Source organism: Culex pipiens, chromosome 3 (genome assembly GCF_016801865.2).
Source record: "Culex pipiens pallens isolate TS chromosome 3, TS_CPP_V2, whole genome shotgun sequence".
Lineage (NCBI taxonomy): Eukaryota > Metazoa > Arthropoda > Insecta > Diptera > Culicidae > Culex > Culex pipiens.
In genome coordinates this window covers 29,561,558-29,584,417 of record NC_068939.1, presented here as the reverse complement: position 1 = coordinate 29,584,417, position 22,860 = coordinate 29,561,558, and the positions used below count along the sequence as shown (strand labels likewise).

General features: G+C 38.6%; 1 protein-coding gene across 3 annotated transcripts in view; it reads right to left on the bottom strand.

Moving 5' to 3' along the window:
* LOC120426266 (activated Cdc42 kinase-like) overlaps nt 1-22,860 on the bottom strand; it is a 65,938-nt gene that overhangs the window by 7,979 nt on the left and 35,099 nt on the right. Inside the window, exons 2-8 of one of the 3 annotated variants that reach the window (XM_039591019.2) lie at nt 12,704-12,773; nt 8,006-9,446; nt 7,647-7,931; nt 7,290-7,590; nt 7,120-7,225; nt 6,640-7,063; nt 472-3,072 (exon numbers count right to left, since the gene is read on the bottom strand). In XM_039591019.2, the coding sequence (XP_039446953.1) occupies nt 1,174-3,072; nt 6,640-7,063; nt 7,120-7,225; nt 7,290-7,590; nt 7,647-7,931; nt 8,006-9,446; nt 12,704-12,773 (4,526 nt within the window). In that variant the 3' untranslated portion in view covers nt 472-1,173. Of the gene's footprint in view, nt 1-471; nt 3,073-6,639; nt 7,064-7,119; nt 7,226-7,289; nt 7,591-7,646; nt 7,944-8,005; nt 9,447-12,703; nt 12,774-22,860 lie in introns of those variants that run through there. The other 2 variants (XM_039591011.2, XM_039591026.2) reach the window with 2 other exon arrangements.

Genomic DNA, 22,860 nt, shown 5'->3' with positions numbered 1-22,860 from the left:
TATACAGAGTTTGCTCGTCGTTTGATACCCAAAAAGCAAATTATGAAATTTTAGTATTTTGGATAAATACTGTATTTTGTTAAAAATCATTCTTGAATAAATCCATTTTAAAAAGTAACTTTAAAATTTGTGAATTTTCGAAAATATACATTTTCTGATTTTTGACATAAAAATGTAACTCAGCGAAAATCTTTACAAATTTTTCTCGTCGCTTGAAAAATATTGTATTTTGAGAAAATTAATTCTTGAATAATTTAATTTTAAGAAGTAACTTAACTTATACATTTTTAATTGTGTGAAAATCTATACGAAGCAAATTTTAGCAAATTATGATTTTTTTTTATTTTACCGTCGATTTTTGCCGATAAAATTATCGGATTTTGATTACGATAACGATTTTAAAGAGTTTTTGGAACAGTTTCGAGCATTTAATAAGATTTTTTGTAATAATTTAAGCTGATAAATTGTATCGCAATTCCAGGACCGTGTACTCAGGAGGTCGGAAAAAAATCTCGCATACTTTGATTTTCAACCTATCTGCATAGGAAACCCAAAGCAGATAAGTTTAAATTAAAAAAAATACTCTAGAATTGTATTTCAAACCTGATTTTTGATAAAACATAATATCTGGAGCAACTATTGAAAAAGGCGGATAAGTATTTTCAAGCACGTAACTTTCGCAAAAGTGTTAAACAAAATCTTTCCTCCCCAGCTATCTCTCAACACCGCGGGTTTGGTGAAATAGTTACCTGAAATTAATGGAATGAAATTATCCTCATAAAACATCAATATTTACCGTCGTCTATTTCCAAAAATATTTTTTGACAACCTGAGCTTAGACAATCATTACCTAAACATGACGAAATCCAGTCTGCAATCCACTTAAATTCAATGGGTTGCACAAAGTAATATACTAAATTAAAATACGAAATTATTAGATATTTCCCTTAAACTGATCTGTCTCTGATGGCCGTCCTTGCAAAACCGAAACACAACAAAATCAGTAAACCCCGGTTGGACGGATGGATGGCGTTTACAGTTAAATGAAGCAAACCTACCACAAGCTCAACTCAACCCTTCCGCAAACCTCCCATCAGCAACACAGGTCCAAGCTCACTCGACGCGCGCGCGTGCGTTCTACACGATCCGTACGTCGGCGGCCTTTCGCAAACCTCACGGCGCCGGACTGGGCGGCATCATCGCCGAGCCCAACTCCCGCCGAAAGTCGATCGAGTCCGTCTCGGTCGAGGAGGTATCGCTGGAGATTCCACCGCCTCCGCCACCAACGCCACCACTTCCGGCCGTTGTTCCTCCGGCAGTGGCACTACCACCGAAGAGCTGCTTCTGCCGCTGCCACAGCATGTCGTTGTGCTTGACGAGCGCCCCGTGGATCTTTTCCGGCCACTGGAAGCCGGGTTGGGGCTGCTGCTTTGCGGGTTGTGGGAGTGGTTCCGGGAGTATGGTGGGGGCCGCCGCCGGGGGTTGCTGGGCAAAGTAGCTCTGGGTGGTTGGGCTCTTGCCGGTTAGCTTGGACACGTCAAACTCGGCCGCGGCCGTCGAGTACAGTTTGTTGGCGTACTTGGCCGGGGGTGGTGGCGTTGGCGTCGGGTCGTTGGCGTACTTGGCCGGAGGCGGGGGTGGGACTACAAAGTCGTAGATGTTGTCGGGGACGGTGGAGGGGGGTGCGGGGACGGGAAGGGGGATGACGGGATTCGGGGGTCGATCGTCGTCGTCGTCGTCATCGTCATCGTCTCGGTCGGCGTAGTCGGTGTAGTGGTACGGGTAGTTGTTGTAGAACTGTTGCTGCTGTCGATCGCTGTTGTAGTTGTATTGGGGGGCAGACTTGATGCTGGCGTTCGAGCCGTACAGTTTGTCCTGGCTGCTGGCGCTGTTGCTGTTGGAGCGTCGTTGCATGTAACGTCGGCGTCGCGCGCTGAGCTTGGACCGGATGTCGCACTCCGAGTGGGCTAGCTGGCGAGGATCGTGTTCGCTTTCGCTACTCGACGAGGACGAGGTGATCATGCTGATCGGGTTGTAGCTGAGCCGGCGCAGGTTTCGAGCGCGGATGCTTTTGGGTTTGTACGAGATCATCTTGCGGGACTTGCCGATTGCGGGCGGGGGAGGGGTCGGTACCGCCGGTATCAACGGAACCGACTTGATCGCGGACGTTACCGACTGGCACATCGAAAGCAGCTTTGCGTCGATCGCGCACGAAGGCGATTTGAGTTCGTAGTTTTCTGTAAAGGACAGCGATCGCTGACGCTGCTGGCAGGCCGAAGCCATGATCGACACCGTACTATCGTCAAACTTCCTAGCCGTCATCGGAGTGTTGTAGATCTGGTACAGCTGGTTGATCGACTGATTGCTTGAGTTGGCAGTCTTCTTCACCGGCGACGAAGCCAGCACCTGACTCTGCTGTTTGCGCGTCAAATCCGACAGATATTCGTTCTTCATGTTGTAATAATCCGCGCGATCCTTACACCGCGGATCGATCGTCTGCCGAAACTTAAAGTCCCTAATCGGAATTCCCTTCGGTGATCGCACCCTACTCTCGCTCCCATTCAACTCCGAGTACAAATTCATCTCGAACTGCTTCTTCGTCGGTGGACTCTTCCCGGTTACCGACGATCCTCCACTTCCACTGCCCTTCTCGCTGCTAAACACCGACGTCGATCCCAATTTCCCACCCTTCCCCTCCAGTGATCCTCCCCGCGCCAACGAACTCGCCGGCGGACTCTTCCGGAACGGCGTATTCCCAAACCCATCCCCAAATAGCGTCTCCGCCGAGTCCGCCTTCTCCAGCTCCTGGTACGTCTGCAGAAAGTCCAGATTCAGCGCGTTCAGCGTCTTCTCAATGTCCAGCAGGTTCTCCCCGATCAAGTCCCGCGTCTTCTTGTCAAAGTGCCGCCCATCGAGCGTCTGAGCCGCCGCCGAAATGTCCAACCCGAACGGGCGCGACAACAGCTCGCGGCTCTTCTCGAAGCAAAAGTCCGACGATTCCTTGTCAAACAGCGGAATCCGGATGCTATCGTTGCCGCGATAGCTTTCAATCCCGGTCAACGATCGATAGCGCTACGCATTTTGCGTCACCAGAAATCAGAGTCATTTGTTTTGCGCGTGCGTTTCAAAACCAAAAATTTAAAAAGTCAAAATTTACCGAAGAGTAAAGAAAAAGTATTTATTCGAGATAAAAAAACACGGAGGGGTAGTACACCAAAAAAAGGAACACAGTAAAAACATGTTAGTATAAATAATTTCAGCTTATTATTCTGTAATGATGACTATTTTGGGGCGGGCGGGCGCGCAACGTGTTACAAATCGACGGCATCGAACGAATAGTCGTCGTTGAACTATTGCGCGCGCAGCGCGAACGTGTGTTTAGTTTTAGTTAGAGTAGCAGTTTATAGCAGTTTGATGAGAGATGATTTCCGATTTGATGTGAGTGTTGAGGAGAACCAAATTTGAAACAAAACAAAAAAAGAACAGAGCAACGAAAGGCATTCAAAAACAGGTGACAGATGGTGTGGTGAAACGGTGTTAGTAGAGAATGTTAGTAAAGGTGGAGAAAATGAGAGCACAAATGAAACAACAATGGTGTAACGAAACAAAAAAAAAACATTAAATTTTTATCAAGAGTGGGAGGTGATTAGCGAATGTTAGCGCGAAGAAAGGAAGAACAAATATAATCAACAATGGTGAACAACTATTTGAGCAAGGAGTAATGAGATTTGATGAGAATTTGCTACTACTATAACTAGCTAATTTCAGAGAAGGTGGCGCGTTAAGTGACCGCGACGGGGGGAGTTAATTACTGCTGTTTGGAAAGGGTGACTACTGAGCTAAACGATCCAATGACTAGCAACTTTTGAGAACTTGAACATACTAACGGGATTCAGCAGTCAAGACGATTATTAGATACAGATATAATAGTGCGGTAACGGAAACTATTGGCATTTAGTGCTCGCCAATCGTAAACCTCAGTTTTGCAACATTACATTATCGGGCCCAATTTCAAAGTGTGAAAAGAAAAACTATTTTTTAAAGGTTCACTTAAGTAAACTTTTTTTTAACTAGTTCAAACATAAATTTAAAAACATATTTTGAATAACAAAGTGACCACTTAAATCTCATTTTTTCTGATTCCCATAACAATAATAGGTATTTCAAAAGAATGATTGTAAATTATAAAAGATAGCTTAAAAAGTCAATATCTACCATCATTTTTTTTTTAAATAAACATAAAAATATGACAAGCCATTGACAGTTTTCGTGAAAATCGAAATTCGGACATTTTTATAAAGCTTAGCAAAAGAAGGCGTTTCAGTGTAAAAAGTTAAACAACAACAAAAAAACAATATTTTTTAAGTTTTTTTTTTCAAAAGTTCAAAAAAACATTTTTTTTTGCTTTTTGGATGTTTTTGAACACCCCTGACTCAAGGCGGTTTCAAAAACACAATTGGTCAATTAAAAAAAAACAAAGCATCAAGGTTGTTAACGATAAAATTAACGCGGGTCGGGACGATAACGATAATCTACCGTTATCGTTTTTAAGATAATTCTTTAGGCGATATATTTCTAAAATTGACTTAGTCCATCCAAATCATGTTGAATTTACAAAGCTTTTGCCTATTATATTTTATTTTTGATAATATTAAGTAAATATAAATATTCAAACCAAAAAAAAAAAAAAACAAAATATCGTATTTTTGTGTAACTACTAAAATGTTTATATTTCACAATTTGGGTATCGAAACGAAACGAATGTTTGTATGCATTTTCAATTTATTGTAGTTTTTTTGTTGTTAAAAACACAATTTTTCACAAATTACCGTTTTTTTTCAAAAACACTATTTTTATTATAAATTACAATATGGGTATCAAACGTAGTAAAATTTGTATGAATATCTACTTAGTAAGAGTTTTGTTTGAAAATACAAACATTTTAACAAGATACCGTATTTTTTCCAAAATACTCAAATTTCAATGAAAAGAACGGTATTTTAAAAATATTATGTGAAAATTTGAGTATTTTACGAAAACAAAAACCTTTAATTAAGTGCAAATACATGCAAAATTTCACAGCGTTTTATACTTTAAACTAAATATATTGAAAAAGCATTAAAAATTTTGCTTCGTTTGATACCCATATTGCGAATTATGAAAATTTGAGTGTTTCCCAAAAAATACGGTATTTTATGATTTTTTTTTTGTATATTTTACAAAAAATATTTTATAAAACACACGATCGGGATTTTTTCATACATTTCGAAAGTTACTAATTTTACTATTTTAGTAATTTTTGATAATACTTAAAAAAAATCACAAAACTACGTATTTTCGAAAAAATACTCAAAATTCCAAGTTTTTACAATATGTGTATCAAGCAATCGAAATTTTGTCGTGGATGTCGAATGTAATAACTACATTTTTTGAAAATATTATTATTATTGAAAACTACTTAAAATTTCAGTGTTCACAATATGGGTATCAAACGATCGGAATTTTTTCAAACATTTCGAATGTAATTACATAAATTTTTGAAAATGCTCAAAATTTTCACAAACCAACGTATTTTTGAAAAAATACTCAAGATTTTCAGTTATTGCTACCCATATCGTGAAAAGCTGAAATTTTGAGTATTTTTTTTCGAAAATACGTAGTTTTGTTATTTTTTTTAGTATTTTCAATAAAAAAATGGTATTAAATTCGAAATGCATGAAAAAAAAAGCGGTCATTGATACCCATATTGCTATAAGATTTATTTTGAGGGTTTTTTCAGAGAAAAAATGGCATTTTCAAAATACAGGAAAAATACGTATTTTTTGAAAATTTTCATGTAATAATAATTGCAATGATTAGCTGCCATCTTCCCGATTTCAAAACACTATAATTTTTTGATGTTTGCATGATTTTTCATACGATTATAGCCAATGTCTCCCATATAGCCATATTTGAAACAGTTTTTGACCAAGATTTGAAAAAAACCTAAAGTGAAGATGCATACAAATTTTCGTTTTATAGCAATGTTGCAAATTATGGAAATTTGGATATTTTAAAAATTTACGGTATTCGTGAAAATTTTAGAGTAGCATCCATAAACCACGTGGACACTTTTTTGGAAAATCTCAAACCCCCCCCACATCGTGGACAATTTCCATACAAATAAAATCTTTTTTGTATGGAGCGTGGACAATCGCCAAAAACTGGGCTACGTTCCCAGTTACCGAACAAGTACTGTACTTTGCTGGATGGAATTCCTATCTTGACAAGGGCGCAATAACCTCTATGAATCAAGTTTATGAGAATTTTTTAGTTCTTTGGTTTTTATTGTAATTGGCAGAAATGGTAATAATTATAATAAGATATTTTTAATAACTGATTTTAAACATAAGGTCATGATTCAATGCAAAATCGTCTTTAACAAATGAAAACAACAATTTACATTATTTATAATAAACCCTTGATAATATTATTATTTTTTACAAATAATAACAATTTAAATTGAAGCGATTTAATATTAAAATTTATGCCAATAGCTTTCGTTACCGCACACCTTCTCTTTATTACGAAGTTTATTCTTGTTAGAAATTACGAGTCCCCTTAACATATAATTAAAGAAATTCCAAAAAAATCACTTACATGCAAATCCGGCACATTCTTCGCCTCCTCGGAGAAGTTCCTCCGCTCCCGGTACGCACTCGAAAGCGTCCCCGTTCCGTGATGATGGTGGTGATGCCCTGACGAGGACCCCGACCCGGACGCCAGGTGGTCCTTGTCGGAACCCGAGCCCCGACTTCCACTGCCAGATCCGCTGGGGCCACCCCCACCTCCTCCTCCGCTTCCTCCAAGCACCCCTCCACTACCACTTCCCGACCCCATCGAACCATGCTGATCGGACTTTAACGGAACTCCACCGCTACCAGAGCTGCCGCCACTTCCGGCGCCACCACCACCACCACCCGAACCGTGGTGATGGCCGTGAATGTGCGGAAAGCGGAAGCTAAACTTGCGCTTCGGGCTGGACGTTTGCTGGCTCGAGTCCGACACCAGGTCGGTCATTGATCTACGAGAGCGGGGGAGGTTAATTTTGTTGTGCGAATTGGAGGAAAAAGATCATACTTTGCACTGATTTCGTTGGCAATCTCGATGGCTTGGTTGAGCAGCCGTTCGTCCTTGACGGAGATGGGCTTGACGGTGCTGGTTTTCTTCTTGCTGGATTTAGTTCCTGCGTAAAAAAAAAAAAACAGTTCATAACAAGTCTATTGCAGTGATGGACAACTCTAACTCACCTCCCTTACTGCTGCTGACCGTTCCCGAGCTGGAGCTGTTCTTCCGGTTTAACCTCGACGACAGCTGCTCCGTCAGTTCGTTCCGCTTGTTGGTGTTTTCCACATCCGGCGAGAGGGGCGGCTGATGCATACTCTGAATCTGCTGCAGCTGCGGGTTCTCCGAGGCGCTCGCAAAGCTCTTGAAAAGGTTCTCCATCTCGTCCAACAGGGACGTCCCGCCGAACACCTTCTCCGTCGGGATGTCATCGTCGGAGATTTCGTGGTACTCGTGCGGTTCGTGGCCGTCGCCGGTTTTGGACTCCTGACAAGAAATTAAGTTTGACGATCGTTTCATCGTGAGGTTCTGGAGGATCTTACCTTGACGTGGGTGTTGTTCTGGCCGTCCCCGTTGACGTCGACGTTGATGAACGGGTTGCTGTCCTTGAAGCCACTGTTACGGAAGTCGAACGCACTGGCCAGCCCGCTGTCCACCGTGGACCGGTCGTGCGCTTCACCAGCGTTCACAAAGTTCTGGTGGCCGGTTTGGAGCGTGTCGGAAAAGTACCCGCTGGCGGTTTGGATCGAGTCCGGACTGGTTGGCGTCGGCGGCAGCAGCAGCGGCGTCTGCTCCAGATCTTCCGATGGCTTGTACGGCGTTACGATCTGGCGGGGGAGCTTCCGAGAGAGGAAAAAGATGTAGATTGAGACGGGGGAATGAAATCGACAAGGATACTCACATTCTGGGGACTCGCGAGGAAGGCCACGTCGCCAAAGTACGCCCCATCGATGCCCACGTGGCCCGTGTGTTTGAGGTCGTTCTGCGGTCGGGAAATCATGTCGGTGCGGATCTTGCGCTTGCTCGTACGTTCCGAGGTTCTGCTGAAGCTGTCGCGATTCACCGACGACGGCAGACTGTCCAGATAGGCAACGGTGTTGGCCGGGTTGAAAAGGCCCGTTTTGCCCGAGTTCAGGACGCCCTTCCAGTACGGAGAGTTGGAACTCTTGTCCAGTACGGTAATAATTTCGCCCTGCCGGTAAAGTAGGTGATCCTTTTTGGGCTCACTGAAAGATACGATGGTTTTGAGCTGCTCCGGCTTCATGTCCGGCAGCAGTTGGTAGATTTCGGTGAACTTGGGCCGCTTGGTGGCGTCATGCTGCCAGCACTTGACCATCAGTGAGTAGTACTCCTTGGGGCAGCATTCGGGCTTTTCCAGCCGCTGGTAGTTTGGTTCATCGATGGCTTCGAGAATCTGATGGCCGGTGAGGGCAGCCCACGGTTGGAACCCGTACGAGAATATCTCCCACAGACAAACTCCGTACGCCCACACGTCCGAGGCATTCGTAAACCTAAGGAAGTTGATGCACTCCGGTGCGCACCACGCGATTGGAAGCTTCAGATTGATGTTAAAGTTAGTCTGGTAGTAATCCTTTCCAACTCCGAGTGCTCGCGACAGCCCAAAGTCGGAAATTTTCACCTTGTTCTTACTAAACACTAGGATATTTCTAGCTGCCAAGTCTCTATGAATCAGTCGATTGCTTTCCAAATACATCATCCCGTTACAAATCTGCGCCGCAAACTCGCACAGCGTCGGCACCGTCAAAAAGCTAACCCGCAGCCCCGGATCTTTCAGGCACTCCAGCAACGACCGCAAATGGGCCAACTCCGTGACCAACATGAGCGATTCCGTGTCCAGCACCACCCCGTACAACCGCACAATATTCTCATGCTCGATCGAGTGCATAATCCCAGCTTCCTTCAAAAACTCCATCGGATTCGACTGCATCCGCTCCCGGCACAAACACTTGATCGCCACCTGAATCCGTTCCGTCCCGTTGGTCCAAACGCCCTGCTGCACGATCCCAAACTCGCCCGTGCCAAGCTGCTTGTTCACCGTGATGGCATCCGCCGGGATGATGTGCTTGTTGTTCGGGATCTTACTCGGCGATGGACACGTCTTCAACGGTTCCACGCTCGTCGTAGGACTTCCGACGCTTCCCTCGTCCTTTTTCGGCGTTTGCAGCAGCCGTTTGATCTTGTTGAGGTACCCATGGGGATAGTACTTTTCGTAGTACTTGCGTAACCGGCGCGTCTCGGGTCGCGAAAGGCCGCAAACCTGGCGCAGATCCTCGTCCGTGGCGTACTTGAGGTGAGCGATTGTGGTGATTTTGAGGTCATTTCTGCAATGGAATGGACATAGTTTTGAGATAGCTGATTAAATCTCAACGTTATCGCAAATCGATTTTTTTTTTGATTTGGATGAAACTTTGTCTCTATGCCAAAACAAGCTATTTATTATTGTCAAGCGAAATTTCATAAAAAATGAAGGTGATTTTATTTGGAAAATTGTTTGAAATTAAAAAAAAGATTTTATTAAGGAATATTTTCGCAAAGCTGAAAAAATATCGTAGAATTTTTCTAGTTTTACATTGTTTATCGGACTGAGGTTGCCTCTAAAAGTTTAAATTTTGTGAAAAATGAGTTTTTCTCAGTGTCAACGAATTAGCCCTCATTTTTCAACTCGCGATATCTCTGAAACAATTGCTTAGATTTCCAATGTCAAAAAACTAAACTTTTGTGAAATTTCCTATTTTTTCAATCAAAATTTAAAAGTCCAGCCCGACATTTGAAAATGTATGAATTAAAGTCATTCTTAATGTAACTCTTGATTTTAAAATTTCGATATTATTTTTATTGAAAAGAACAGAAAATTTCACATCTTTTCTTTGTTTTTAATATTGAACGAACCAGATATTTCCGAGATATCGCGAGTTGAAAAATGCGAGGCTAATTATATTAGATGAGACAAAATATTGTTCACAAAGTTGTTATTCTGCGAGGCTGTATCTCAGCAATAAGTAAATACATCGATTAAGAATATAAAAAGCTTCTTGAAAATCTAAAGTTTTATTTGAAATGGTCCTATAAACAGAGGGGGAATCCCATGTAGCTTTTCACACTGAACTCTAGAAATATTTTTTTGCAGACGTGCTTTTACTTCATGAAATATTTTTTAAATGCTAAATATCGTATATCATGAGTTTTTTTTTTAAAAGTTCCGATAAACAAAATTTTATTTGTTTCCTATTTGAATACCCCTGACACAAGGCGGTTCCAAAAACACCCAACAAGTAAAAACATAAAATTTTATTTATCGGACCTTCTCAATAAAAACTATAGATACATTTCTAAAAAAATACTTAAAAATAACTATAATTTAAAAACGGCGTACTTTAAATAAAAAGCTAGGTTATTTTCGGTTGGTAATTTGATTTTGCATTTAAAAATGATTTTAATTTTTTTTCGATTTTTCCCGAATATATATATATTTTTAAATCATATCTTCGGTTCCAGATTTTGCACTAAACTTTAGTGTAAAAAAAAGTCCTCTAAAATACATCAAATAATTCGAGAACAGAAAAATACGGTTTTTGGGGTTACGAAACTCTTTCCCAAAAAAGGAACTCTTTGCCAAAAAAAGGAACTTTGAAAACATGGGAATTAAATTGTTAAGAGATAAAAATTCAATAATAATAATCGGGATGTTTTACTGTTTACCAGTTTGTCTTGACAGGTCCTACAACTTTCGCGAGCATAACCTACAACTTTGCCGAAGACAGCAAATCGTTCAGAAAATCCCTTCTCAAGATATCGATTTTTGAATATTCACAGGCCCATTTTGTGTGACCAGCCAGCAAAATTGTATAAAAATTCTTTTGATTCAAAATGGCTTCTTTTGGGCAAAGTTTCATTCATATCAATATCGGGAAAAAAAAATGCGAAATTATAGAGAATTACACAGCTTCGCACTCTAGAGAACTTTTTTCGAAAAAATAACTGTAATTTTAAGAGAAATAATAATTTTAATTCATGGGGAAGCATACAATAGGGTATGTTACCAACATCACGAGCAATCTGAACATTTTTTTAAAGAAGGGACCAATGTTGTTTTTCTACAAACTTTGTATAGAGAGTCAGGACGGTTCGTCGCTTCTGCCTACTAGTCAAAAATTGCATGCAATATGCAGGTTGGTGAAGGTTGATTTTAAAATTTTGAATATTTTTATTCGAAAAATTGGACTATGATTTTTTTGGATAAACAGTGGCTCACGGATATATGAAAAAGACAAAAGTGTTCAATTTCGAATGCCTCGCCCGGAATTTTGTAGCATTATAGCCCCAGAAGCTAGCCTGAAATTTTGAGCGCATTTGGTTAATGATAAGTAGTTCCACTTTTGACCTGAAGTTATTAAGAAATTCCAATAAATTTAATTTATTTATTTTCAACTTTTTAACTCTTCTTCGAGAAAGTTTTCCTATGCCCTATGATTTTTTCTCAAAATAGAGGTTTCTTATAGCTTTTGATCCGGGGAACAACTTTGTAGAACATCATAAAGCGCTAGGAATTAATCCCGGAAAGATACAGGCAAATTTTTAGAGCACGTTAAATTTGTTTTCCAAACTCCAAAAAATATCCTGTATCTTTTCGGGATCAATCCCTAGCGCTTTGCGATGTTCTACAAAGTTGTTCCCCGGATCAAAACCTATAAGAAACTTGAGAATAGGAAAATTTGATTGGGTTTTGGGAAATTTTCTCTAAGATGAGGTTAAAAGTGAAAATTTCCTATAGTAAATTTTTAGAAGTTCCATACTAACTTCAGGCCAATGGTGGAAGTACTAAACCTTAACCTAATGCGCTCAAAATTTCAGGCTATGTTCTAGGGCCATATTGCTACAAAATTCCGAGCGAGGCGTTCGAAATTGAACACTTTTGTCTTTTTCATATATCCGTGAGCCACACATAGAAAAAGGTGTAGGGGATTATGTTCAAGACATGACTAGTATGACAAAAAAAAATATTGTAATGATATGATAATAATAAAATTAAAACCTCAAAAATCAGAAAAGCTGAATGGCTGTTTTGGTCGAAAGTTTTGAAAAAAAGAACATATCAAAATATCGGTTTTTACTTGACAAAACTTTGTAAGAACGAATTACTGGAGAGAAGATGTGAGGCGGGGTAACACAAAATTTGATAATAAAAATAAAATTAGATGGCTTAACAGAGGTTAACAGAGGAATGCACTTTCATAACTAATACTTCATCCATCACTGTGGCAAGCCGATTTATGTGCAAAGTATGCATATTTGGGTGGTAAAATGTGTCTATGCATTTTTCATTGCCTTCAATTCCATCCCAAATATTGAAGGTCGTTAGTGCAAAATTCGTATGCCATGAAAATGCCCTGGGAAAACGCTCACCAGCACAAATCACGCACCAAGTGCGCAAACTGTGATGCAACCCTGGCAGCAAATTTTCGAGACTGAATCGCACATTAACACCGAAACTCCATCTAACCCTTTTTCTCGAGCTTGGGGTAAATGCAGAAGAGTTTTAGTTTGCCTTTTAAAGCAAATGTTTTCATTCAAAACTCACTTTAACGAATTGTAGTACTGCTGCAGTTCCGACTCCACCAGGAATTCGTACAGGTCCACTGTCTTGGGTTCTGAAAATAGACGGAAACAAAAGCAGAAAAAAAGGAGTTATAAATATCCGTACCTTATTGCTCTATATTCATAAATTTACTCGGTCGATTTGATATTTCACAAAACACTCCCACAGAGGCTACCCAACGCCCACCACCCCCTAAAATTCTTCGGGGCCAAGATTTGTAAACATCCGCACACGAGGAGAAGGAGAAGCTAGACTTGGGCCAAACGGTCCGGAAAAGCGCTCCAGCAACCAACAACCACGTTGTTTGCGTTTGTGCTGGTGTGTCATAACTTTTCCACAAGTCACCCATTCAGCAAATCCATTTTAAATCCGGTGCTCTTAGAGGATTGGACAAAATCACGGCCAAAAAAGCGGACGGAGGAGGACTGGCCTGCACGTTAAAACAAACAACCCATAACATGCAAAAGCAGATTACTACAGAGTCGGACACTTGGTGAAACGCTGGAGGAGCGGAGGTGGTTGGAAATTAATGTACGTGAAATGGATTTAGCTTAGAAGGGGGAGGGTCCTTCACCTTAATTGGGATTACTTTCGGGTATAATACTCATAATTTTTTAGGACTCAACATAGCGGCAGAACAAAAAGTCATTTGACAAAGGTCGTTAGGGTGGATCGAAATACTTCAAATTAAACAAAAATACAATTTAAAAATTTATTATACATGATTTTCTTTGAAACTTGATAATTTTTGGAATCTTTCAACAACCCTAACAACCCCAAATTGACCTGGTTCACGAAGTTCACCGAATGAGGACGACGACTCCTTGCAAGCACCTCTCGTGACCACATGGCGTGTATTCTGTATTTCATCCGGAAAAGGTGTGTCGCCATGTTAACGTCATCGTCGTCGTCATCATCATCATAAGCTTCCCGTTTGTTCCGTACCACGGGTTTTGTTATTGTCTTGAGTTGAGTTTTGGCTCTTTTGTCTTTCGGTTCCGACGATCCGACCGGGCTACCGGCGGCGACGCCGGCGTCGGTTCTGGTTGAGTTGACTTTGTGTGTTTTGTGGTGTTAAGACAAAAACAAATATTGGTGAAAAATGCAGATTTTCTAGACGAGCTTCAATCCAAAAATTCGTCATGGTTTATGTTTTTTTGGTATGTATTAGCATGTTCATTGTTCATGCCAGCCAAATTGGATGAAAACTGATTTAAACAGTAAACAAAAATCATGGTAATATTACATCTGGGAATTTAGGTACTTTTTATGTCGAATTTTACCTCTAAAAATAAGTAATTTCACCTCTATTTCAGTGTTTCGCCACATTTTCAGTCTAAATTGAGGTTATATTACATCATTGCAGAGGTTATATTACACCTTCCAAATTTACATACACAGTATTTATTTTTTTAAATTGACAGGTGTAAAATTTTGAGGCATAATATTTCCTCAATTTAGACTGAAAGAGTGGCAAAACACAGGAATAATGGTAAATTTAGAGCAATTCTCTCAGATTTCGGTCATTCGATTTTTTTTGTATTTTTTCATCCGGCTGAAACTTTTTTGGTGCCTTCGGTATGCCCAAAGAAGCCATTTTGCATCATTAGTTGGTCCATATAATTTTCCATACAAATTTGGCAGTTGTCCATACAAAAATGATTTATGGAAATTCAAAAATCTGTATCTTTTGAAGGAATTTTTTGATCGATTTGGTGTCTTCGGCAAAGTTGCAGGTATGGATACGGACTACACTGAAAAATAATGATACACGATAAAAAAAATTTGGTGATATTTTATTTAACTTTTTGTCACTAAAACTTGATTTGCAAAAAAAACACTATTTTTAATTTTTTTATTTTTTTATATGTTCTAGGGGACATAAAATGCCAACTTTTCTGAAATTTCCAGGTTGTGCAAAAAAATCTTTGCCCGAGTTATGATTTTTTTTAATCAATACTGATTTTTTTCATAAAATCGCAATATTGGTCGCAAAAAATTTTCAACTCATTTTTCGATGTAAAATCAAATTTGCAATCAAAAAGTACTTTAGTGAAATTTTGATAAAGTGCACCGTTTTCAAATAAAGCCATTTTTAGGTATTTTTTTTGAAAATAGTCGCAGTTTTTCATTTTTTTTAATAAGTGCACATGTTTGCCCACCTCTGAAAAAATATTTATGAAAAGCTGAGAAAATTCTCTATTTTGCTTTTTTGAACTTTGTTGATACGACCCTTAGTTGCTGAGATATTGCCATGCAAGTGTTTAAAAACAGGAAAATTGATGTTTTCTAAGTCTCACCCAAACAACCCACCATTTTCTAATGTCGATATTTCAGTAACTAATGGTCCTATTTACAATGTTAAAACATGAAACATTCGTAAAATTTTCCGATCTTTTTTTTATTTTAAATTTTTTTTGAACCAAGACTAACATTTTAAAAGGGCGTAATATTGAATGTTTACCCCTTTTGAAATGTTAGTCTTGTTTTAATTTTTTTTAAATATTGTTTTCGAAAAGATCGGAAAATTTCACAAACACATTTTTAGAGGTAAAATTACACATTTCCAGAAGTGATATTTTCATGATTTTTTAAGTGTGCAGTTTTACCATTAATGTTGATTTAATTTTGTCGGAAGTTCGTTGAAAAATTTCCGTTCCCAGGGATTTTTGTAGCTCCAGGTAATTGGACGCAAAAAAAGGTGAGTAAAATACAAGAAATACAAAGGATAATGATGGAAGTTAACATAACGTACAAATTAAAAAGCTAAATCTAAATAAGATAACTGCAAATAGAAATATCAAAAATGAACGTTAATATATTAAACAAGAGAAATCAAGAAGTTCGTAAATCAACAATTGTTCTAAATGAACTTCAAAAAAATATGAGAATCTTTTTTTTTGCAAAAAAATGGGGGGTAACGGGACAATGTTTTTAAAATGTATGTTCCCAAAAAATCAAACAAGACTATTTTTTGGTATTCAATCAAGAAAAAAAAATCAATCCTTACTAATGTTCTTTAGAGGAAAATTTGTGCATCGCGTCACCGCCACCCACTCGACTCGGAAATTTATCCAATGGGCTGGAGGCACGTGTGTGCTCCAATGTGATCAGTCCACCAGAACACCCCATTCGAATTTTGCGTTTTCATCATCGAAGCACTTTTCCTTTTCACGTGGCTTGCCGAGCGCTGCTTTCCATCCTCTTAAGTGGGGAGTGTTGACGTTTTAATGTGTTTTCCTTTTTCCGAGCTGAGATTTAGGCATCAGGGTTTCAACCTTTTTTTACACTGAGTAAAATATTTCTTTCAATTTTTATCAAGGCTTGAAAGGGTTTGAGGTTGAGGTTTTATTAGGGAGATTTTGGTCATTCTTATCGACCGTTAAATTTCTGATAGAACGATAGAGAGTTTTGTTCGTCTGTTTGTCTGTGATAAAAAAAGGTAAAATTGTATCATTTTAACACATTTTATTCTACAATGACTTCAAGTAGACTTCTCCGACTGTACATTTTTTCTATTTTTTTTGCCCCAAATCGCCTCAACGTTAGTCAGCGAAACCGTTTAAATATTGCCACAACTCGACTCGCACTCTTTCCAACATGTTATTGCTTCAAAAATCGCATCGCGATGCTATACTGTCACGCGGTTGTTTTTTTAGGCCGCCAGGGAGGAAGTGGTGGTGGGTTCTTGAATTTTGAAAACATGCTCACGTTTAATGCGTGAGCCAAATTGCAGTGCGGAGTGCTTTGTAGTCATATTGGAGCGACCGGACGGCGAGAGACTTTTTTTTTCAGATTTTTGAAATATTTATGATTGCTGGTTGAAAAAATACTTTAAAGGACAGTGATAAAATGCGCAACAATATTGAAATTCAATTTTAATACAAAATTAATTTAAAGTTTCAAACAAAAATCTGTCATCAATATGACAACATTTAACTGTGGTTTTCTCATTCGACAAGAAAGCTGTACTTCCTCTTCACGATGCACACCCCAAAAAAATTACACAGATTTACTTCCTGTGAATGCCGGCTCATATGTGTGTAAATGTGACAGTATATTTGGCTTGGAATTGCTTCCGGTTGTTTGCTGTCTTATGCTGTGGTGAACATTTTGAAGTTGTCGTTTAGTTCGCTTGTTTTTTTTTTCGTTGATGTAATCGTTTATGTAAATGGATCAACAATTTCCAGTCGTTGACGAATTCGGATCAACAATTTAAACATCAAAAAGTAGAAAAAAGTCTTAACAATTGAATAAATGTGAGTCAAATTATGGCCTTAGTAAAAATCAAGAATTTTTGAAAAAAGTGATTTTCGCAAAATATTGATGTTTTTGATTTAAAATCGAATTTGCAATCAAATAATATTTTACATAATTGTTGATAGAGTGCATCGTTTTCAAATGATATTCACCTAAAATTTATTTTTTGTATTCAAAGTTACCCATTCTACCTGTAGAAGTCATGGTCATGCCTGAAAATATTTGAAAATATTTTATTCAAAGATTTCAGAAATTTTATAGAAAATTTGCTTTAAAAACATTGAATATTGTGGTCCAGATTGCAAAATAAAGTAAAAAATTGATTTTCCGGAAAATGGCGAAGTTTTAGAGCTATGGTGTCTTCAGAAGAGTTGTTGCAAATGGAAAGGGACAACTTTTGGTTAGGTTGAAAATTAGGGTGGTACACGATTAGGGTGATTTTCAGTATCTAACTTTTCAGGAATATTTTTGAGAATTTTGTTGTTTTCTAGAAAGCCAATCCAAGCAACTTTGTCAAAGACACCAACATTTTACCTCGCAATCTACGCCTTCGTCCAAATTTAGAGAAAGATTCTGAGAGAACCTTCAAAAATCAGATTTTTAACGTAGCAATTCTTGTTCGAGGCACTTTTAGAGCTCTAAAAACACACATTTTTATTATTTGACATGACAATTTGGACTTGAGGGTCAAAAGTTACAAACATTTCTGGAGCTACATTTGAAAAGGGCGCATAAGCATTTTGACAGCTGGAACTGTTTGGCAAATTCTAAGACAACAGGTAACTATTTAACAAAACCCACAGTATTGAAAGGTAGCTGGGAAGGCCAGATATTGGTTGTCACTACGAGTTTTGTGAAAAAGTTAACTTAATCCTGAGAATTTTAAAATTAGTTCAAGCTGTCAAAATGCTTATCCACCCTTTTCTCGTGTTGCTCCAGATTTTGAAGTAGAAAGAAGCAAATTTCTCTTAACTCGAGATATCTTCATTTGGAAATGTCTAATTTTCAAGGGAAAAGTGTATGGGATCACCATTTTGACAAAGTTGCTTGGATTGAGTGGCAGTGCGTGGCCGAATGGTTACGCTGTCCGCTTTGTAAGCGGATGATTCTGGGTTCGATTCCCATCTGCTCCAACCTTCCATCGGATGAGGAAGTAAAACGTCGGTCCCGGCCTTAGTTGTTGTTAGGCCGATAAGTCATTCCAGGTGTAGGAGTCGTCTCCATGCCATAAGTACAAACAACACACCAAACCAAGCCTACTCCAGTGGAATCGCTGGCGGCGGTTGGACTCGCAATCCAAAGGTCGTCAGTTCAAACACTGGGGTGAAAGGTTCCTTGGAGTAGAAAGAGGTTTGGGTGCTCTCCCCATTTCAAGCCTTCGGACTCCTAGGTTCGAGTAGAAACTTGCAATAGAGACCACAAAAGACCCGGGGGTCGTTAATGTGGATAGTTTGATTTGATTGCTTGGATTGATTTCTAGAAGACAACAAAATTCCCAAAAATATTCCTGAAAAGCTAGATTTTGAAAATCACCCCAATCGCGAACCCCCCTAATTTACAACCAAACCAAAAGTTGCCCCTTTCCATTTGCAACAACTCTGAAGACACCAAAGCTCTAAAACTTCACCATTTTTCGGAAAATCCATCTTCCACTTAATTTTGCGACCTAAAACATTGTGCATTTGATCAATGGTTACCGAGATATAGCCTTTGAAAACGAAACAAACCGAATGAGGTTTTCTCAGAGTCTGCCAGAAAGCGTCCAATTTTCAGGTTAAATACCTCAGCAACTATTGGCCCGAATTTCGATGTAAAAAATAAAACAACCACGATAAACAAGATGTGTTCAAATTATCTTTTTGAAATGTCAAAAATAAGTTGGTTAAGACCTTTTGAAAAATTAGACTCGATTTCCAAAAAAGTAATGATTTTTTGGCGTAATTTGAATGTTTGTAGTAAAAAGTGAAATAAAAAAAGTTGATATTTTTACTAGAATATTTAATTTTTTTTTTGAATTATCTAAACACATTACTTTTTCAAAGACATCAAATCGATAAGAAAATTGTTTTTAAGACATATGGGTAATTCTCCGCCAACACACACAGCAGTTGCCCCGACCCCTCTTCGATTTGCGTGAAACTTTGTCCTAAGGGGTAACTTTTGTCCCTGATCACGAATCCGAGGTCCGTTTTTTGATATCTCGTGACGGAGGGGCGGTACGACCCCTTCCATTTTTGAACACGCGAAAAAAGAGGTGTTTTTCAATAATTTGCAGCCTGAAACGGTGATGAGATAGAAATTTGGTGTCAAAGGGACTTTTAAGTAAAATTAGACGCCCGATTTGATGGCGTACTCAGAATTCCGAAAAAACGTATTTTTCATCGAAAAAAACACCAACAAAGTTTTAAAAATTCTCCTATTTTCGGTTACTCGACTGTAAAATTTTTGGAGCATGTCATTTTATGGGAAATTTAATGTACTTTTCGAATCTACATTGTCCCAGAAGGGTCATTTTTCATTTAGAACAAATTTTTTCATTTTAAAATTTCGTGTTTTTTTGTAACTTTGCAGGGTTATTTTTTAGAGTGTAACAATGTTCTACAAAGTTGTAGAGCAGACAATTACAAAAATTTTGATATATAGACATAAGGGGTTTGCTTACAAACATCACGAGTTATCGCGATTTTACGAAAAAAAGTTTTGAAAAAGTTGGTCGTCATCGATCATGGCCGTTCATGGTCACCCGCGACAGACACGGACGACGAAACAAAGAGAAACGCAAAAAGTAACTTTTTCATTTTTTTGCCTTCCTCACCTTACTGAGGAAAGGCTATAAAATCACTCAAAAATTGAACTTCTCAATTAGACCTCCTAGACCCACCTTCATGTATTCCTATCGACTCAGAATCAAATTCTGAGCAAATGTCTGTGTGTGTGGTGGGATGTTGATCAAAAAATTGTCACTCGATTATCTCGACATTAGCTGAACCGATTTTGTCCGTTTTGGCGTCATTCGATCCGTATTGGGGTCCCATAAGTCGCTATTAAAAATTATGTAGTTTAGTTAAGTACTTCAAAAATTATGCTAGAAAAACGATTTTAACAAAAGTCCGGAAGATTGTAAAAAGGGTGGTTTTTGTAAGAAACCCCGGCATGTTATACATTTTTAGAAAGGTATTTAAAAGACCTTTCCAACGCGACCAAAACATTGAAGATCTGACAACCCTATCAAAAGTTATAAGCACTTAAGTGTTATTTATGCACTTTTTGGAGGCCGGATCTCAGATATTTTGATGAAAACGTCGTCCAAAAATATCATGCATAAGTGCCCTGAAATATGAAGATCTGACTACCCAATCTGATGATATGAACAATAAGTCAAATTGATAGAACATTTAGAGGTACACCCTATTGTGTCTATTTTGGATAGCATTACCCTTCAAATGTGAGGAAGGCACCAACCACCTAAGGGTGGATTAGTGCGTCCATCCCGGGAATTCCCGGGACAAAATACCCGGGATTTTTCCAAAACCGGGAATTCCCGAATCCCGGGATTTCTTATAATTTGTCCCGGGAATTCCCGAAATTAAAAAAAAAACAAATTTTGGTCTGCAAATTCAAATTTGGATTAGGAAATAGATGACAAGTTGAATATTAAGTGATGGATAAGAATTTTAAAGCATTAAAATTTGTATTCGGCATATATCTGGAGCTTTTTTTTAAAAGGTCCTTAATTTTCATTATTTGTTATTTGAGGTTTTTTTATATTCCTGACTCAAAGCGGTTTTAAAAACACCCAAAAGCCAAAAATTTTAGTATATTTATGATTTTTTATTTGGAAAAAAAATCATATTAAATTATTTTTCATAAAACACTGTAATATTGGTTAAATCAAGACAAATGTTACGAATTAAGACAGCTATTTGAGCCATTTTTCTGCATAATGTTTTGAACGACTTTTTTTGATTTTTTTTTTGAAATTAAATATGTCTTTATTGAACTTTCTTATAATAATTACATTTCATTTACATTCTAAGTGGTATGGCTACATGCTCTTCATCTTTATTGTACTTTTCGTTTTATTATTAACTGTTCACATTCATTTATTTACTTCAAATTGTTTTACATTTTTGCATTGAATCGAATACATTTGGGTAAAAAAAAAAATCTCTTTAACAACTAATCCTAACTTAAAACTAAAAAACTAAATTCATTGAAAAATTCAAAATCATTAGAACGAGTAAACTACGAACTGTATTTTAAGATGAATGCTCCAAGGGTTCTTACCTGTTCCTGGCGAGTTTTGCACCCACGCAGAGTTGTTGTCATCTCGATGAAAATGTTCAAAAGTTCTTGTGGTGAAAACAGGTCACTGCTGCCTTCATCCGTTGAAGCTGGTTGGTTTTCCCTCGGTTGCTGACTGAAGCCTGGAGGTGTTGTATTCTCTGCAACTTTTTGCCGCTGATTCAACGGCAAAGGCTGCAGATTTGGAGCCACTCGAGCAGACCCCGCTCCTGGCGACGCCAAAGCAGGAAAATCCACGTCCGTGAAAGCTGGTGGAGTTTTGCGACGATTTGGTTGGTGCCTCGTCGTCGCTTGGTGCCGAATTTTTACAAACTCAGCACGTTTTGGGCAGCTACGATTCTTGGTAGAATGGTCACCGCCGCAATTGAAGCATTTCGCTTCGATGTTCTCGTTGATTGTTTCGCAAGCTTGAGTTTTGTGCTCACCTCCGCAGGTTGCACAACGACTCTTGATGAAACAGTTCCTTCCACCATGTCCAAACTGCAAGCAGTTCGAACACTGTGTCACGTCACGGTGCACTGGACGATAACGTTCCCAAGTCACGATGATGTTGAAAATTGCCCGAACTGCTTTCAGCTCAGACGGCGTTGTCGATCCTTTCTCGAGATGAACCAGGTACAGTTGATCACGATACTTGATGTCCTTGTTGTGTCTCGTCATCTTGAAGACGTTCAACTTAAGAGTTTTGAGCTCTTTTTTCAACACACTCACATCCATGTCGTACAGGCCTCGGAGGACCTGTTTCATGGGGCGTTTACCTGGATCGTCATGGCTGTAGTATTCAATCTTGGTGTTGTTCAGGAAATCCCGAACGTAGTTGTTATCCTTTCTGGTAGGTAGCAGAATTTTGAGTCCATCAGCACACAAGCGAATGGAAGCTCGTAAAGCACCAGATTTGATAAACCCGGTCAGCCACTTTCGCACCGAATCCGATGACGATGATTTCACAAAAATGGGTGGCAACTTTTCCCGTCGTTCAAATTCTTCCTTCTCGCTCACGTCCACAGGGAGGGTAGCGAACTGGTTTCCAGACAAATTTTGAGCGTCCTTGCTCAAACTGCCTGGCTTTGCAGGTAGCGCTTCGGCATTCTTTAGCTTCTTCAAATCTGCCGATCCTGCAGGTGAGGACCGCGTCTTTTTCTTGCCGTTAGGCATTTTTGCACTTTGTAGCACTTATTTGATGCTGGAGAGACGCACGTCTGACTCGCTGCTCTGCTGATCGCAGACTACCTTTTGAACGACTTCGGTTTGAACAGGAACATAACAAAACAATTAAAATCTCCTGCACCTATTCAGACTGTATTCCCGATTTTCCTAGTTGGCAATAGTATCTTATAGATAATTTGTAAAATATATTTTATATAAAACATGAAATTCAAAAATTACTTAAAATTTTACATTGTTTTCGCATTTTGTTTTTTTTTTACATTTTCAATAAAATTTCAAGCTTTTCAAATATAAAAAAAAATATTTTTAATTATTTTTATTTTTATTACATTGGATTTATTTGATAGATTGGATAAATGTAGTTAATTTAAAATCCAACGCACATCAAAGATTAAAAATAGATCAAT